The sequence below is a fragment of the Periplaneta americana genome, chromosome 3 (genome assembly GCF_040183065.1).
Source record: "Periplaneta americana isolate PAMFEO1 chromosome 3, P.americana_PAMFEO1_priV1, whole genome shotgun sequence".
NCBI classification, from domain to species: Eukaryota; Metazoa; Arthropoda; class Insecta; order Blattodea; family Blattidae; genus Periplaneta; species Periplaneta americana.
Window position 1 is genome coordinate 167,073,415 of NC_091119.1, and position 15,414 is coordinate 167,088,828.

At 32.8% G+C, this 15,414-nt stretch overlaps 1 protein-coding gene across 1 annotated transcript in view; it reads right to left on the minus strand.

Moving 5' to 3' along the window:
• Neto (Neuropilin and tolloid-like) overlaps positions 1-15,414 on the minus strand; it is a 1,086,331-nt gene that overhangs the window by 77,653 nt on the left and 993,264 nt on the right. Inside the window, exon 7 of the mRNA XM_069822273.1 lies at positions 8,979-9,125. Within this exon, the coding sequence (XP_069678374.1) occupies positions 8,979-9,125 (147 nt within the window). The remainder of the gene's footprint in view (positions 1-8,978; positions 9,126-15,414) is intronic.

The following is a 15,414-nucleotide window of genomic DNA, read 5'->3' on the forward strand; positions in this document are numbered from 1 at the left end:
TTTCTAGAGCTCCTTCAGTGGAACAGCGTAACCCGGAGTGAGACAAGTGGCCAACAGACTTGGAGCTCACATATTTAGTGTCTTTCAGCCCCGAACCCCTTGCAAGGACGCGTTTTGCGTACCTTTAAATTTTCTCCTCCCACCTCACCTCTTTCAATTCAATTCAAAATTATATAGAAAGTGGAAATAATATTTATTTATTTATTCGAAAGACAGGTACATAGATAACTTATCTTTTACCTAAACACAACCTCAAGATTAAAAGAAAAATTAACTTAAAATTAAATCTAAAGAAGGAACTAAACAAAATCCTTAAAGAACTAAAAACTAAGAACTAAACAGAGGCATGAGGCTTGTCGCTTCCCAGTATCTGGCACATTCTGTCAGTGATTTTATTCATCACTTCTTGAAGGTCACAAAGGGTACAGGTTGGATGTTGATAAATACCGAAACGGTGGAGATGCTGCGCCAAGCAGTCATGACCAGTTGCAAGGCGGAAATGCGCGACTGCCAATCTTCTTGGTCCGTTAGGTAATGATAGAAGGCCCCTTCTCCAGTGTTTGTGGAAATAATATAACTGTGTGGATTTTAACAGCTTATTTCTTGGATAGACTATACAACAAAAATTTATAATGCCATAATGTTTGTTGTTTAGTCAACTGTTCGAAGACAGGTCTGAACTTCGCAAGTGACACCAAGAAGGTCCCACTTATGAGGCAACTAGGCCAGGAGATAATGAGGTAGGATGGCCAGTTCCTTTCCCCTTCCATTGCATAGGCCTACATAGCCGATTAGCTAGATATTACACTAGTCAGACTTCAGATGTGTATAAACAATTGTTGTTCCTCTGACACATACCGACAAGTGAGATGTACTGCCTTATACTATATGATATACATATCAGCCAGAACCTCAATCAGAGGAGAGTGTCATATTAGTTCCAAATTAATACTTTTCTCAGAAAAAATAATTTTCTCCCAAATGTTAACAGTATTCCACTCGATAAGTATCATCGGTAACATTCTGAGTTCTACCCTTATCATCAGATAAACAGATAAGGAATGGTTTATTCCTTTGCAGTTCTCGAAGACCAAACAAAATATTAACACGAATCGTTATTTCCTGCCGTTAAGAAGTCTAACAACCCAACCGCAGTGACTGAAGGACGGAATATTGCTATTCATACCGAGTTCGTGTGTATATTCGTAGGTGAGCCGGCGATGCGCAGATGTTCAGCCTAATTTTCTAATTAACCATGCGCTTGATTACAAAACGAATAACAGGGTTTTCATACGTATTTTAAAATATTCCATTGACTCCAATCTGCACACTCACACCACTTCCAGTCTTTACAGGCACACTTTTCGCCAGAAGTAACAAATGCCATTTAAACTTGTCCTGGATTTACTCATGTATAATGACAAGAAGTCGAATACTATACAGAGTGAATGGTAACCTCTGTACCAAAATGAAATTGGTAATAGATTATGAGGAGAGATTTGAAAAATCTAAATAAGTTTTTTCTCTAACATTCACCGTTTTAGATTAAATCGTTAAATATCTACGAAGCATTTGAAAACTTCACGGCTGATGCAATAACTTTAAGCAATCGCGGCCTAAACTTCTTACCTTCTCCTCCCCCTCTGCTGTACTCAGTTGGTAACACACGACGTGCTCTACGTTTCAAGACTTACTTCAACAATTTTCGCTATTATTCAATTTAAATTCATGGCTAAATTGTTTAATTCGCAAAAAAAGATTCAGATTATTTTAGCTATCTGCTTGTATAGCAATCCGCCATTTTTCTCGGGCCATTACTGCAATAGAGCGCTGTAAAAATTGGGCAAAAGACTATTTTATTCCTGATTAACGGTGCTTCATCGATGGAAAGGGGAATAAAAATTTTGTTATATTTAACATGTAGATTCACATCTTAAAATTTTCTTGCAGAGGTTACTATGCACCCTGTATAATTTCTTTACGATATTTTTGTCTGAAAACTTTGGGATAATTACATTTAAAATAATTAATAATTATAATAAAAATAGAGACAGTCAAATCTAAACAACTTCTAAAATAATGTAGTTCCATTGATATGTATCACCAATCAATGTTCTTCATACGTCTTAATTTTTTTACAGGGTGATTCACGAGGATTTACCGTCATTTACGGAACTTATTTCCGAAGACATTAAAAAAAACATGTGTCCTAATCTCAATATTTTCAAAGTATACTAATTTGAAGTTGTTTGTAAAATACCATTTTTCTTTAGTTTTAATGGTAAAAGAATATTAAAAATAGAAAATAAGCTATACAGAAGTACCATTTCTTTGATTGGTTAGTGTTCTGAAGCTAAAAATGTGTTGTCAGTTGTTTTGTACATATTTTGTTTTTCAATTTTTAACTAAAATGACACCATTCTTACGCACTTATCACAAAAATTGTTACAAAACATACGATTTTAGGAACTGGATTCTTTACAGTTTAATTTATACATCCTTATGTACAGTTTTGAAGAATTTACAAGAGTGGCGTGATTTGTAACAATTGTTGTGATAAATGTATAAAAAAAATGTAATTTTGTAGTTAAAAATCGAAAAAAAAATTATGTACGAAACAACTATGGAATTCACAACACATTTTTAGCTTCAGAATACTAGCTAATTAAAGAAATGATACTCCTGAATATTTCATTCTTTACCTGTAATATTCTTTTACCTTTAAATCTCAGGAATATTTGTATTTTACAAACAATTTCAAATTAGTGTAACTCTGAAAGTATTGGGATTAGGACAAATGTTTATTTGGATTTTTTTTCTCAGAATGTCTTCGGAAATAAGCTCGGTAAGAGACGATAAATCTTCGTTAATAACCCTGTACAGTCCATCTTTTTAGATCCCTGAATTGTTTTTCATTTCTTCATTTCTGCAGTTTGTATATTTTCCGAGCGTTTTTATTTATTGCCCGCAGTTTCATTAAACCGTTATGCAGATTCGTGGATTGTGTTACAATGTTTAATTTTTGTAATAGGATGGAATTCATTATTTCCACTATTTGAGGGAACGTGTATTGACCAGAGTCGATATTTGTATGTTATGTTGTTACAGAAAATTTAATATATGCATCAGCAAATACTGAATTAATGAAGGATTTGTTTCAAACAACAATAATACACTTTATTCTCTCCTGGCAGGGGTCCATTAAACCGTACGTACTGCTTACATGTTGCGACGTAAATGTAAACCTTTTTTGTTTCTGTGCATAACAATTACTGTATTTTAAATTGAACATATTTGTTAATATGTAATGATTATTATAGGACAGTTGTCATACATATCATTAGGAGGTACAGCATTGGGAAAATACGAAAATTAACATTTCAGCAAGAATTTAAAATAGAATAAATTAGTAATTTTGAAACCATATCACTTGTCCTTTTATTTTAGTTGAACTTCATTTGTATTAAGATTCAGAGTTACGATCGATTCATTGTTCGATCTATAAAGATGTCTCCGTTTTCTTTCCAGTTCCTTATGTGTGTTTCTCTTCTAACTATGATTCTTCATCGTCCAACAAATGACTTGCGAGCGAGTTTGTACAATTATATTCTCACAGTCTCTAGTCTGCGTACTTGGGAGATCAATGTCACACCTCCAGTGTTTTTGGATCATCAATAAAGATGCATCGGTATATAAGCTAAGAAACCTTATACTTTTATACTATTGTCATGTACCGAAGTACATATGATATTTCATTGCAGGAATTCTGCATTACCATATGATGAAGAATGGGTGGAGCAGAGAAAATTCTCTCTGGCACCGGGACTCGAACCCGGGTTTTCAAAATCCTAAACGTAAAAGTATCAATCCAGAAAGTTTAACGTAAAAGTAACAATTCAGAATGCTTGACATAAAAGTAGCAATCCAAAATACTTAATGTAAAAGTAGCAATCCAGAATGCTTAACGTAAAAGTAGGATTCTTAAAAGTAGTATTTCAAAATGCTTAACGAAAAGTAGCAATCCAGAATGCTTAACGTAAAAGTAGCATACCAGAATGCTTAACGTAAAAGTAGCATTCTTAAAAGTAGTATTTCAAAATGCTTAACGTAAAAGTAGCATTCCAGATTGCTTAACGTAAAAGTAGCATTCAAAAATGCTTAACGTAAAAGTATCATTCCAGAATGCTTGACATAAAAGTAGCAATCCAAAATAATTAATGTAAAAGTAGCAATCCAGAATGCTTAACGTAAAAGCTTCAATCCAAAATCCTTAACGTAAAAGTAGCAATTCAGAATGTTTAACGTAAACGTAGCATTCCAGAATGCTTAACGTAAAAGTAGCATTCTTAAAAGTAGTATTTCAAAATGCTTAACGAAAAGTAGCAATCCAGAATGCTTAACGTAAAAGTAGCATTCTTAAAAGTAGCATTCAAAAATGCTTAACGTAAAAGTAGCATTCCAGAAGGTTTGACATAAAAGTAGCAATGCAAAATACTTAATGTAAAAGTAGCAATCCAAAATGCTTAACGTAAAAGTATCAATCCAAAATCCTTAACGTAAAAGTAGCAATTCAGAATGCTTAACGTAAAAGTAGCATTCCAGAATGCTTAACGTAAAAGTAGCATTCTTAAAAGTAGCATTCAAAAATGCTTAACGTAAAAGTAGCATTCCAGAAGGTTTGACATAAAAGTAGCAATGCAAAATACTTAATGTAAAAGTAGCAATCCAGAATGCTTAACGTAAAAGTAGCATTCCAGAACGCTAAAATTAAAAGTAGCAATTCAGAATGCTTTACGTAAAAGTAGCATTCCAGAATGCTTAACGTAAAAGTAGCATTCTTAAAAGTAGCATTGAAAAATGTTTAACGTAAAAGTAGCATTCCTGAAGGCTTGACATAAAAGTAGCAATGCAAAATACTTAATGTAAAAGTAGCAATCCAGAATGCTTAACGAAAAGTAGCATTCCAGAATGCTTAACGTAAAAGTAGCATTCTTAAAAGTAGTATTTCAAAATGCTTAACGAAAAGTAGCAATCCAGAATGCTTAACGTAAAAGTAGCATTCTTAAAAGTAGCATTCAAAAATGCTTAACGTAAAAGTAACATTCCAGAAGGTTGACATAAAAGTAGCAATGCAAAATACTTAATGTAAAAGTAGCAATCCAGAATGCTTAACGTAAAAGTATCAATCCAAATTCCTTAACGTAAAAGTAGCAATTCAGAATCCTTAACGTAAAAGTAGCATTCCAGAATGTTTAACGTAAAAGTAGCATTCTTAAAAGTAGCATTCAAAAATGCTTAACGTAAAAGTAGCATTCCAGAATGCTTGACATAAAAGTAGCAATCCAAAATACTTAATGTAAAAGTAGCAATCCAGAATGCTTAACTTAAAAATATCAATCCAAAATCCTTAACGTAAAAGTAGCAATTCAGAATGCTTAACGTAAAAATAGCATTCCAGAATGCTTAACGTAAAAGTAGCATTCTTAAAAGTAGCATTCTTAAAAGTAGCATTCCAAAATGCTTAACGTAAAAGTAGCATTCCAGAATGCTTGACATAAAAGTAGCAGTCCAAAAAACTTAATGTAAAAGTAGCAATCCAGAATGATTAACGTAAAAGTATCAATCCAAAATCCTTAACGTACAAGTAGCAATTCAGAATGCTTAACGTAAAAGTAGCAATCCAAAATGCTTAACGTAGAAGTAGCATTCTTAAAAGTAACATTCCAGAATGCTTAACGTAAAAGTAGCATTCAAGAATGCTTAAGATGATCCACAATAAACCGGAAACAGAAGTGACAACGAGAACGAGAACGGAAATATTGTTAAAATAAATTTATTTGAATGTGAGTATTCACAATTAACTTTCAAGTTCCCGTTCCCGGGCTCCGGCAAGCTTCTCGTTAATTTTGAATGCTCACATTTAAATACATTTATTGTAACAATATTTCCGTTCTCGTTCTCGTTGTCGTTTCCGTTCCAGGTTTATTGTGGAACAGCCTTTAACATAAAAGTAGCAATCCAAAATACTTAACGTAAAAGTAGCAATCCAGAATGCTTAACGTAAAAGTAGCAATCAGTATGGCCTACTGACTTTTAAAGAACCCGGAGGTTCATTTCCGCCCTCACATAAGCCAGCCATTGGTCCCTATCCTGAGCAAGATTAATCCAGTCTCTACCATCATATCCCACCTCCCTCAAATCCATTTTAATATTATCCTTCCACCTACGTCTCGGCCTCCCCAAAGGTCTTTTTCCCTCCGGCCTCCCAACTAACACTCTATATGCATTTCTGGAATCGCCCATACGTGCTACATGTCCTGCCCATCTCAAACGTCTGGATGTTATGTTCCTAATTATGTCAGGTGAAGTATACAATGCGTGCAGCTCTGCGTTGTGTAACTTTCTCCATTCTCCTGTAACTTCATCCCTCTTAGTCCCAAATATTTTCCTAAGAACCTTATTCTCAAACACCCTTAATCTCTGTTCCTCTCTCAAAGTGAGAGTCCACGTTTCACAACCATACAGAACAACCGGTAATATAACTGTTAGCAATTAGAATGCTTAACGTAAAAGTAGCAACTGTCAATCTTTTGTTCGGCTCATGAATTCGTCAATTCGTATGAATATTGTCAAGGCCTGTAGTTCATATAGGCCTACGGAAGATTTCACAAGTGACACATAAGAGTTGTTTGCGCAATTATATTTTTTCAATGCAGTTTGCAGAATTCCACTATCGTCTGCTGGCCGTCCTGACCGAGATTTTTCTGACGGGCTTATATCCTAACTTATTAGAAATATTTGAACCAAATAATTTTTAAGTTCAGTACTTCTATGCACTCACATTCAATGTCACAATTTTGTATCGGCAACTGATCTTGAAATTAACACTTCCACTGATACTGAGGTATCAGCACATGATTCAATATATTTTTCATCTCACATTCTGAACTCACGAACGTTCCAGTAATTTTCTGTTGTAGCTGAAGAAATGTATGTTGTTATGGCGACAGATCAGAACATTATAGTATGCTAATAAACACTTGTACAAAATTATGAACGCGTTTTATTCAAGGTCATGCAGTTATAGTACATTTTATTGATAGATTTAATAATAATAATAATAATAATAATAATAATAATAATAATAATAATAATAATAATAATAATAATGGTGGGCGTATGTGAGGGCGTCGGTTTCCTTAAAACCCATTTGTAAGTAAGTAATAATAATAATAATAATAATAATAATAATAATAATAATAATAATAATAATACTTACTTACTTACTGGCTTTTAAGGAACCTGGAGGTTCATTGCTGCCCTCACATAAGCCCGCCATTGGTCCCTATTCTGAGCAAGATTAATTCAGTCTCTACCATTATATCCCACCTCCCTCAAATCCATTTTTATATTATCTTCCCATCTACGTCTCGGCCTCCCCAAAGGTCTTTTTCCCTCCGGCCTCCCAACTAACACTCTATATGCATTTCTGGATTTGTCCATACGTGCTACATCCAATGCCCATCTCAAACGTCTGGATTTCATGTTCCTAATTATGTCAGATGAAGTATACAATGCGTGCAGCTCTGCGTTGTGTAACTTTCTCCATTCTCCTGTAACTTCATCCCTCTTAGCCCCAAATATTTTCCTAAGAACCTTATTCTCAAACACCCTTAATCTCTGTTCCTTTCTCAAAGTGAGAGGCCAAGTTTCACAACCATACAGAATAACCGGTAATATAACTGTTTTAGAAATTCTAACTTTCAGCTTTTTTGACAGAAGACTAGATGACAAAAGCTTCTCAACTGAATAATAACAGGCATTTCCCATATTTATTCTGTGTTTAATTTCCTCCCGAGTGTCATTTATATTTGTTACTGTTGCTCCAAGATATTTGAATTTTTCCACCTCTTCGAAGGATAAATCTCCAATTTTTATAGTTCCATTTCGTACAATATTCTGGTCTCATTCTGGTCACGAGACCAGGATAATAATAATAATGGTAATAATAATAATAATAATAATAATAATAATAATAATAATAATAATAATAATAAAAATAATAATGGTGGCCGTATGTGAGGGCGTCGGTTTCCTTAAAACCCATTTGTAAGTAAGTAAGTAAGTAATAATAATAATAATAATAATAATAATAATAATAATAATAATAATAATACTTACTTACTTACTTACTGGCTTTTAAGGAACCTGGAGGTTCATTGCCGCCCTCACATAAGCCCGCCATTGGTCCCTATCCTGAGCAAGATTAATTCAGTCTCTACCATTATATCCCACCTCCCTCAAATCCATTTTTATATTATCTTCCCATCTACGTCTCGGCCTCCCCAAAGGTCTTTTTCCCTCCGGCCTCCCAACTAACACTCTATATGCATTTCTGGATTCGTCCATACGTGCTACATGCCCTGCCCATCTCAAACGTCTGGATTTCATGTTCCTAATTATGTCAGATGAAGTATACAATGCGTGCAGCTCTGCGTTGTGTAACTTTCTCCATTCTCCTGTAACTTCATCCCTCTTAGCCCCAAATATTTTCCTAAGAACCTTATTCTCAAACACCCTTAATCTCTGTTCCTTTCTCAAAGTGAGAGGCCAAGTTTCACAACCATACAGAATAGCCGGTAATATAACTGTTTTATAAATTGTAACTTTCAGATTTTTTGACAGAAGACTAGATGACAAAAGCTTCTCAACTGAATAATAATAGGCATTTCCCATATTTATTCTGTGTTTAATTTCCTCCCGAGTGTCATTTATATTTGTTACTGTTGCTCCAAGATATTTGAATTTTTCCACCTCTTCGAAGGATAAATCTCCAATTTTTATAGTTTCATTTCGTACAATATTCTGGTCTCATTCTGGTCACGAGACCAGGATAATAATAATAATGGTAATAATAATAATAATAATAATAATAATAATAATAATAATAATCACAACAACAATCTTGAGGCACTTACCTGTATTATCCTTTGGTCGTGGATGAGTTTTCGCACGCAATTGAAGATAAATGTGAAGCACATGCCAGAGAGAATGAGGCAGAAGATTACCAAAATGATGATTATGTGTTCTGCTCTCAGAGTGTCTGCTAGAGTTCCTTTCGTTGGCTGCAAGAATAAAAAAAGACAAGAAATGATACAATGCTAGAGAATAAAAAATTATTATAGCATTCACATTTTAATTTCACAGCCTAAAAACCTTATTTTTAAGAACATTGCGACTAAGATGTCTGTTGATTCAACCCTCTCAGAAATAGTTTCGTTTTTTACCGATAGAGTGCAGCACCCGCCAGTTCCTTGGCCAGCTGTTACTAGGAAGAGGATTGCTTTGTCGTTTTGTTTCTCTATGGTTTTAGGTCAAAACACAACACAGATGCAAATAAAAAAATTTTCACCCACAAAAACAATTCAGGTCAAAAAGTGTTAAGCCGATGCTGGAATGACCACTGGATTCTCAAGCGCCAAAGGAGTTATACTTTCTAACAATATATCATAGAATCTACGTAAGGATTATTATTTTTTGGTCCTACAGAATACATCTGTTATGATAATAATTAATATTAGAAGAGAAAAATTCATTTTTGGTCCTACAGAATACATCTGTTATGGTAACAATTAATATTAGAGGAGAAAAATTCATTTTGGTCCTACAGAACACATCTCTTATGGTAACAATTAATATTAGAGGAGAAAAATTCATTTTTGGTCCTACAGAATACACCTGTTATGGTAACAATTAATATTAGAGGAGAAAAATTCGCTCAACGTAAGGATGATTATTTTTTGGTCCTACAGAATACATTTGTTACGGTAACAATTAATATTAGAGGAGAAGAATTCATTTTAGGTCCTACAGAATACATCTGTTATGGTAACTATTAATATCACAGGAAAAAAATTCATTTTGGTCCTACAGAATACATCTGTTATGGTAACAATTAATATTAGAGGAGAAAAATTCATTTTTGATCCTACATAATACATCTGTTACGGTAACAATTAATATTAGAGGAGAAAAATTCATTTTGGTCCTACAGAATACATCTGTTATGGTAACAAATAATATCAGAGGAGAAAAATTCATTTTTGGTCCTACAGAATACACCAGTTATGGTAACAATTAATATTAGAGGAGAAAAATTTGCTCAACGTAAGGATTATTATTTTTTGGTCCTACAGAATACATTTGTTACGGTAACAATTAATATTAGAGGAGAAAAATTCATTTTTGGTCCTATAGAATACACAATTAATATTAGAGGAGAAAAATTCATTTTGGTCCTACAGAATACATCTGTTATGGTAACAATTAATATTAGAGGAGAAAAATTCATTTTTCGTCCTACAGAATACATCTGTTATGGTAACAATTAATATCAGAGGAAAAAAATTCATTTTGGTCCTACAGAATACATCTGTTATGGTAACAATTAATATTAGAGGAGGAAAATTCATTTTGGTCCTACAGAATACATCTGTTATGGTAACAATAAATATTAGAGGAGAAAAATTCATTTTTGGTCCTACAGAATACACCTGTTATGGTAACAATTAATATTAGTGGAGAAAAATTCCCTCAACGTAAGGATTATTATTTTTTGGTCCTACAGAATACATTTGTTACGGTAACAATTAATATTAGAGGAGAAAAATTCATTTTTGGTCCTATAGAATACACCTGCTATGGTAACAATTAATATTAGAGGATAAAAATTCATTTTGGTCCTACAGAATACATCTGTTATGGTAACAATTAATATTAGAGGAGAAAAATTCATTTTTGGTCCTACAGAATACATCTGTTATGGTAACAATTAATATCAGAGGAAAAAATTCATTTTGGTCCTACAGAATACATCTGTTATGGTAACAATTAATATTAGAAGAGAAAAATTCATTTTGGTCCTACAGAATACATCTGTTATGGTAACAATTAATATTAGAGGAGGAAAATTCATTTTGGTCCTACAGAATACATCTGTTATGGTAACAATAAATATTAGAGGAGAAAAATTCATTTTTGGTCCTACAGAATACACCTGTTATGGTAACAATTAATATTAGTGGAGAAAAATTCCCTCAACGTAAGGATTATTATTTTTTGGTCCTACAGAATACATTTGTTACGGTAACAATTAATATTAGAGGAGAAAAATTCATTTTTGGTCCTATAGAATACACCTGCTATGGTAACAATTAATATTAGAGGAGAAAAATTCATTTTGGTCCTACAGAATACATCTGTTATGGTAACAATGAATATTAGAGGAGAAAAATTCAATTTTGGTCCTACAGAATACACCTGTTATGGTAACAATTAATATTAGAGGAAAAAAATTCGCTCAACGTAAGGATTATTATTTTTTGGTCCTACAGAATACATTTGTTACTGTAACAATTAATATTAGAGGAGAAGAATTCATTTTTGGTCCTACAGAATACATCTGTTATGGTAACAATTAATATTAGAGGAAAAAAATTCATTTTGGTCCTACAGAATACATCTGTTATGGTAACAATTAATATTAGAGGAGAAAAAATCAATTTTGGTCCTACAGAATACATCTGTTATGGTAACAATTAATATTATAGGAGAAAAATTCATTTTTGGTTCTACAGAATACATCTGTTATGGTAACAATTAATATTAGAGGATAAAAATTCATTTTGGTGCTACAGAATACATCTGTTATAGTAACTATTAATATCAGAGGAAAAAAATTCATTTTGGTCCTACAGAATACATCTGTTATGGTAACAATTAATATTAGAGGGTAACATTCATTTTTGATCATACAGAATACATCTGTTATGGTAACAATTAATATTAGAGGAGAAAAATTCATTTTGGTCCCACGGAATACATCTGTTATGGTAACAATTAATATTAGAGGAGAAAAATTCATTTTTGGTCCTACAGAATACATTTGTTATGGTAACAATTAATATTAGAGGAGAAAAATTCAATTTTGGTCCTACAGAATACACCTGTTATGGTAACAATTAATATTAGAGGAGAAAAATTCGCTCAACGTAAGGATTATTTTTTGGTCCTACTAAATACATTTGTTACTGTAAGAATTAATATTAGAGGAGAAGAATTCATTTTTGGTCCTACAGAATACATCTGTTATGGTAACAATTAATATTAGAGGGAAAAAAATTCATTTTGGTCCTACAGAATACATCTGTTATGATAACAATTAATATTAGAGGAGAAAAATTCATTTTTGGTCCTACAGAATACATCTGTTATGGTAACAATTAATATTAGAGGAGAAAAATTCATTTTTGGTCCTACAGAATACATCTGTTATGGTAACAATTAATATTAGAGGAGAAAAATTCATTTTGGTCCTACAGAATACATCTGTTATAGTAACTATTAATATCAGAGGAAAAAAAAATTCATTTTGGTCCTAGAGAATACATCTGTTATGGTAACAATTAATATTAGAGAGTAACATTCATTTTTGATCATACAGAATACATCTGTTATGGTAACAATTAATATTAGAGGAGAAAAATTCATTTCTGGTCCTACAGAATATACCTGTTATGGTAACAATTAATATTAGAGGAGAAAAATTTATTTTTGGTCCTATAGAATACACTTGTTATGGTAACAATTAATATTAGAGGAGAAAAATTTATTTTTGGTCCTACAGAATACATCTGTTATGGTAACAATTAATATTACATGAGAAAAAATCGCTTAACGTAAGGATTATTATTTTTTAGTCCCACAGAAAACATTTGTTACGGTAACAATTAATATTAGAGGAGAAAAATTCATTTTTGTTCCTACAGAATACATCTGTTATGGTAAGAATTAATACTAGAGGAGAAAAATTCGCTCAACGTAAGGATTATTATTTTTTGGTCCTATAAAATACATTTGTTATGGTAACAATTAATACTAGAGGAGAAAAATTCATTTTTGGTCCTATAGAATACATCTGTTATGGTAACAATTAATATTAGAGGAGAAAAATTCGATTAACGTAAGGATTATTATTTTTAGGTCCTACAGAATACAATTGTTATGGTAACAATTAATGTTAGAGGAAAAAATTTCATTTTTGGTCCTATAGAATACACATGTTATGGTAACAATATTAGAGTGCATATTATTGTACAGATTACTGCGCATATTACTGTGGAATCCCGACCACCAAATCACTCAACTCGGTGCGCTCCTTCTATATGACAGTTGACTTAATACGTGTATAAAAAATGTCAACATACATGTCGAACTTGGAGTCAGGCCACAAAGGGAAAAACACTGGAGGAGAGGGATTCGATGTAGTGCTGTGGATTGAACTTCGGCGTAGCTCAATGGTGAGAGCGCTTGGTACGTAGAACCAAGGACCCGGATTCGATCTCCGGCATCGGAGCAAATTTTTCTCCTCTAATATTAATACATCATAGGTTATAATCTAAATTATAGCAAGCAAGCATTGTGCTAACACAGTTTTTATCAGACCATGGCAAATTTGAAAATTATTTTGAGAGTTCAATAAAGGACATTTTTGTGAGATCGTGCGTATTTGCTTGGTTTCCGCACAAAACCAATCCGCGGAAAGTATAAAATTCCACATTCAGTATTCCCAGCCTAACACACATAACAATTTCCCTCTTCTTACTGGTTAAGTGACATATGGATTTTACTGCTTTAGGCTTTTAACATATTATTTTTAGAGATGTTCAATATAGTAATAATTATAAATTGGAAACTTACCACTGCAATTTCACCTAAATTGCACTGTTAATTATTGTTTTTAAATATTTTCAAAAATTAAGTAAACTCTACAACTTCACTAAAGTTACTGCATTCGTGATGCAAGTAACATTAAGGAAGCCGTGAAAAAATCAACAAGATTCCAGACTCATCGTAGACTGGGGGAGAAATAGGACAGACGTATATCACGGCCTGCTGGAGTATAGTAAACACAGAAAACATTTTAAAGCAACAATGTTGAAGATAGATATTTTTGTTTTGCAAATTTGCCGTCATTGAACAGAAACCAAGATGGAGATTTCATTGCAACTAATTAGAAATTCCTCTTTCAGGTATGTAATAAACGATCTTCGCACAAAATAATGTACGATACACGAGCGGTATGTTTTCTTTCAATTCTCGGAAATTAAAAAAGCTCAACTACGTATCGCTTTTTCAAACTTTCCCTCGAACAAGAAAACTTCAACATACCGCTCTTGTAACGCATATTAATGTTATATCTTTATGCCAGAACTAGTGAGGTCCTTGTTTCTTTCGGTTTTTCCAGTTGTTTTGCTCAAAGAACTGAAGAAACCAGAAGAAGCAAGTTCTCTACCGCTTTTTATAGTGTTTCACGTCGCTCAACAGTTCAGCTAATTATGGCGAGAGTGAGGAAGAAAGTAATACACCTCAGGGTATGAATATTAGGCTGTCGTCGCAGAGCAGGTTCTTTGTGCCGGTCACTTGTGTTTATAATCTAATTACTCCGGGTCCCCCGTCACATCGTTAGGCGCTGTCGCCGGTGTGACCTGGACTACTAACTCAGTGTCGTGTGTCGGCTCACGTGGAAGCTCTGTGCAATAATTAACTTAGCCCCGTGCTGTTGCAACCTGACCAGTAATAATAGATTCTCCATAGGGAGATCCTCACGAAATAAGAAACCGCTGCGATATCACCTGCATATGAAATATCCTTACTCTCTATATGCGGGTCAGGGAGAGCAACTGCCCAGGGACGACTGAAACGGGCAATCCTGTCAAAGCCCTCTATGCTTACAAGATCTATTACACAGCATATTAAATTCATGTAAAGGTTCACCTACTATTTGTTTGAATATAAAGTAGTTTTAAACCGAGCGAGTTGGCTCAGACGGTATATATATATATATATATATATATATATATATATATATATATATATATATTTATTTATTTATTTATTCACACTGCAATGGGTATATAACCGGTGGCAGTGGTAACTAATTACACTCAATAATGACAATGATAAACTTATTAATTAAAAATACAATTAATGATAATATTAATAATTAATACTAACAATAATAATAATAATAATAATGATAATAATAATAATAATAATAATAATAATAATAATAATAATAATAATAATAATAATAATAATAATCACAACAACAACAGGGAATATCCTAAATTAAATGAAACGATTACTTAAAATAACATTTGAAATAAATCTAATTTGTATCTTAAACCTAAGATGCGAACTAAAACCCACGAGTATGATATGTTCATATCTGCACAAGTACCTTTCAACATTACACTCATTTCGCTGTCAACTCACTCACTGCACTGGAACTACGACACAGTTCACTGATTCTATCCTGATTTCAATAACACTTCAAAAACATTTCACTGTTCA